This window comes from Arachis hypogaea, chromosome 15 (assembly GCF_003086295.3).
Source record: "Arachis hypogaea cultivar Tifrunner chromosome 15, arahy.Tifrunner.gnm2.J5K5, whole genome shotgun sequence".
Classification (NCBI taxonomy): Eukaryota; Viridiplantae; Streptophyta; class Magnoliopsida; order Fabales; family Fabaceae; genus Arachis; species Arachis hypogaea.
This window is the reverse complement of record NC_092050.1, coordinates 136,717,492-136,722,063: the sequence shown is the minus strand read 5'-3', so window position 1 is coordinate 136,722,063 and position 4,572 is coordinate 136,717,492. Positions and strand designations below refer to the sequence as shown.

Sequence of the window (4,572 nt, the reverse complement as noted above, 5' to 3'; positions counted from 1 at the left end):
GATACTCTTTGAAGAAGAAGGCTTAGAAACCATCGGGACCACGCACCTTAAAAGAATTCATTTCCATGATCGCTTTCCTTACCTCCTCCATGGAAACCGAAATGTAAGTCTCTCACAAGCTTTTTGACTAAGTTGAGGGAGAGGAATATCCTTCAAATTATCAATTATAACTTCTTCTGTAGAACAGAAAAGTCTTTGAAAAAATGTATTTGTTTCCATCTGAAGGGAGGCTTCCTCCATTGACCCATAACCATCCTCTAGAATCAGGCCATGAATTTTATTCCTTTTCCTTCTGATAATGGTCTACAAGTGAAAGAAACTAGTGTTGCGATCACCAAATTTTACCCACTGTTCTCTCGATTTTTGATACCACATAAGCTCTTCCTAGAGGAGGATAGTGTTTAACTCCTCATGCAGCTCCTTTTCAATTTTTCTTAGATTCTGAATTTTGTTAATCCGGTTCTTCAGATCCCGCTTTTAGACAAAAATATTACCGAAGATTTTTTAGTTAAATTTATGAGCTTCCTACTGAACCCGCTTAAGGCTTCTCACAACATCAGGAGAATCCGATTCTCATGCTTGCTGTACTATTGATTTTAAGTTCGAGTGTGTAGTCCAAGCCACCTGAAACTTGAAAGGTCTATTCTTCTTTTGTGTCACTTTGAGCCTTATACCCCTAATAAACAAAGGACATTGATCTAAGTGCAACCTTCCCAAAATTTCTGTATAAACCTCTGGAAAAGACAGACACCAATCTCTATTACAAAAAGTTCTATCCAACTTTTTTGCAACATCAATTCCTCCCCTAACCTTTCTATACTAAGCATATTTAAAAAATTAGACTAAAAATACATTAAAATTAAATTCAATAAATAAGTCATTTTTTGTGGCGGCCAACTTCATTGCAAATATGATATTAGTGGCGGATTTTTTAATTTGCAGCTAAATTGTTCACTACTATTAATGAGTTTTTTTTCTCCCTTGTAGTTATTATTAGTGTCTTTAACAGTAAAGTTTATTAATATAAAGTTAGTAAAGAACTAAGAGTTAATAGTCAAAATTATCCCTGAAAGATATCCCGATCTCTATTTTTGTCCCCGAAAGATAAATTTAATCAAAATCATCCTCGAAAGATTTAAAATTAATCACGTTAGTTCCTCCGTCTATTCTGTCACTAACAACATTAATTTTGCTGACATGACATATTAATTTTTCTTTTGTCTTTTTGGTCATGGACTTGGGGTTTGCTTTCAAAATTACAGCTTTGTTTTCGTTTGCGTGCTTCCTCACGTTGATGTAGTTCTTTATGGTTTTATTTGCATAAAACATCTGCAGTGTAGGGTTTTGTTGTAGTTGATAACTTGCTGCAGTGTAGATTGTATCGTTTTTTCTTTAGTTTGTTGATTTTGAAGACTATGAAGAGGCAGAAAACTGAACCTTCCAATTCGAGGAGGTTTAGCTTGTCCCAATTTTTGTTTGCTGTTTGGGTGTTATATTTGGTTTTCATTTCGTGCAAGTTTCCTCAAATTCTGAAGATTGTGCCAACGATAATTGGGGATGAGATTTATGATGGATTGGATGGTGCCGCTGTTGTTGGTGGCTCAGAAGGTTCAGAGTTGAGCAAGCCTTTTGTTAGTTCTATTTATCGAGATTCACTTCACCGGAGGCTAGAGGATAGCACGGACAAGGATGCTCCCTTGAGACCCAACAAGGTTTCACTGAAGGAGGAAGAACATGGTGGTGAATCCGTGGAGCGTGTTCCTCAGAAGTATAGCCGAATTACTGGAAGAATCATGCGACAAATGAATAGGACAAACAATTTATCTGTGCTTGAGAGAATGACAGATGAGGCATGGACATTGGGGCCGAAGGCTTGGGGAGAATTAGACACGGCTGATGACGTGGAGTCTGGAGAGAAATCTATCATTGAAGGAAAGCCTGAGTCCTGTCCTTCTTGGATATCAATGATTGGGGATGAATTGCAGAAGAGAGATGGCTTGATGTTTCTACCTTGCGGGCTAGTAGCAGGTTACTCAATCACTGTGATGGGGACACCCCATTTTGCTCATAAGGAATATGTTCCTAAGCTTGGGAAGTTGAGGAAAAGTGATGGATTGGTTGCAGTTTCACAGTTCATGGTTGAGTTACAAGGACTAAAGTCAGTTGAAGGGGAAGATCCTCCGAAGATTCTTCACCTGAATCCTCGGTTAAGAGGGGACTGGAGCAAATGACCAGTTATCGAGCATAATACCTACTATCGAATGCACTGGAGAACAGCTCAAAGATGTGATGGCTTGCCAACTGAGGATGATGAAGGAATGCTTGAAGAACCACCATTGTGGGGGTTGTGTTGCTGCGGGACGGGAATGGAGGCTCGAAGCTACACAGATGCGTTGAGGAGGGATTTTCGGGGCGGGTACGGATGGGTCAGGTTCTGGGTAGTTAGGGTTCTGTTTCTGTTTTTTGGGCTTAACAGCCTATGATCAAAAAGACAAAAAAAAAAAAAAACTAACGTGCTGTGTCAGTAAAATTAACGTTGTTAGTGACAGAATAGACGGAGAGACTAACGTGATTAATTTTAAATCTTTCAAGGACAATTTTGATTAAATTTATCTGTCAAAAACGAAAATGGAGATCAAAATATCTTTCAAAAACGATTTTGACTATTAACTCAAAGATCTAAAGATAAGTATAAAAATAAATCTCTTTGAAAGTCATTTATCTTTTCTGGATTTAGTTAATTTTTTTCACTAAATAAATTTACTTTTAATTTATTAGCATCTGCAAGACTGCAACACCTGGTTACTTTCAAGATAAATGCTCATGTCATGCATGCTGTACTCTCACATCATCAATAAAATTTATTAACGTCACCAGCATCCTATTAAAAAGATAGTAGTCGCCAATATTATCCACATAATCATCATTTGCATATAAATCAATAAATCATCATAGTGCTCTTAATAAGTACTAAAAAGGCTCATGAAACCAATTAAATGCTTCGACCCTGTCATAGTATGCAGTACAGTGGAACATCAATATGTTTAATTTCTGTATACACAATAAATACATACTTATTATGATGATGATTAGTGAAACTAAATAATTAAATGTCAGGAGGTTCACTAAATTTTAATTTGAATATGAAAGTTTCATTAAAAGAGCACACTTTATATGATAAAATAATGAAAATCTATAGTAATAGCAATTACGAGGATTTAATTGGTCTCTATGTATCCTAGCCCAATGCTTGTATATGAATCTTTTTCAAATTTAAGCCAAAAATTCTAGCTACCATAATAGTAAAGCGGTTAGGAATTAGGAAACCAATGGCATCTTTTTGTAGCCTTGTGAAGGAAAAATTTGTACATGCAAATTAGAGTGAGATTGTTATGAGAGAAAGACTAAGGAGCAATATTTTTATTAAAATTTGATTAATACTTAATTATTAAAAGAAAAGTGAATTTTATACCATTAGATATAATTACACATTATTAAAAATATTAATAATGACTAATTGATGACTACAAATTATAAAATTTACTGGTTCTTTAAACTCCTTTTGTTATAAATAAATAAGCTACGTAGCATAACTAGGGCTAGTGCATTAATCCAACACAGCAACAAACAGTTAACTTGTATGACTTAGGAGTAACTCTCTAAATGTGAATTTAATGATCAAATTGAAAGGCAATCAATGAATATAAGTTCAAACTGATGATAGATGATAGATGATAGATGATAGAACTGTTTTAACTCTTCCCTACTCATAGATGATGTTATTGAGAAATAATGTTATTATCATAACTCATAATTTAGGGTTAGTAGTGATGTGTTTACGGTTTTTTGCAATGGCTAATATATGCTTTTTGTGTTTTTTTTTTGTTTTGTCTATTCGGATTTTTTTAAATGTGTTTTATACGTAATTCTTTTTTATACATCTTTATGTATACTTCTCTTTTTTAGTTAAAAATTAAAAGTAATAATAACTGTATGGCATAAAAGTGATATAATAAAATAGACAAAAAAAAGTAAAGGTAACAAAGTGGGCCGTTTTACCTTGTTAAAACTCACTATAAAACAGGACAGGCCGGTCTGCCTCGCCAAAGTGGTATGGGGTGAACTTGCTACTCTATCCCGCTAAAAAGTGAATTGTCATTTGATAGGTTAGCTGGTCGACTCACTTTTTTTTTTTCACCATCAACCTCCATTAAACAGACTATTACAGAATCCATAACTCAGATCTTAAATAATATAACAATATCTAAATCAATAACTAGATAAATAACTAAATCAATTATAAAATAACAATAATACTAAGTAATCTATAACAATAAGAAAGTCACTCAAATAAAGACGTCTAAAACGTCTTTTTTTAAAGATATTTTTTAATAATTAAAATTTAACACATATAATCGATTAAACCGTGTTATTTTTTTGTCAAAATTAGACCAGATAAATTAATTTGACCGAAAAAATAGTGAATCAAATCTTGAACTGGTCTAAATTAATATTATTTTTTATAAAAATGGACTAAAATACTCTTATTATTATTATTATTATTATTATTAT

The 4,572-nt window shown here is 33.5% G+C and overlaps 1 protein-coding gene across 1 annotated transcript; it reads left to right on the top strand.

The window, feature by feature from the left end:
- Nucleotides 1–1,415: 1,415 nt before the first annotated feature.
- Nucleotides 1,416–2,231, top strand: LOC112748996 (hydroxyproline O-galactosyltransferase GALT2-like). The gene has a single exon (XM_025797257.1). It carries the CDS (start codon nucleotides 1,416–1,418, stop codon nucleotides 2,229–2,231), a length of 816 nt encoding a protein of 271 aa, XP_025653042.1.
- Nucleotides 2,232–4,572: the final 2,341 nt, after the last annotated feature.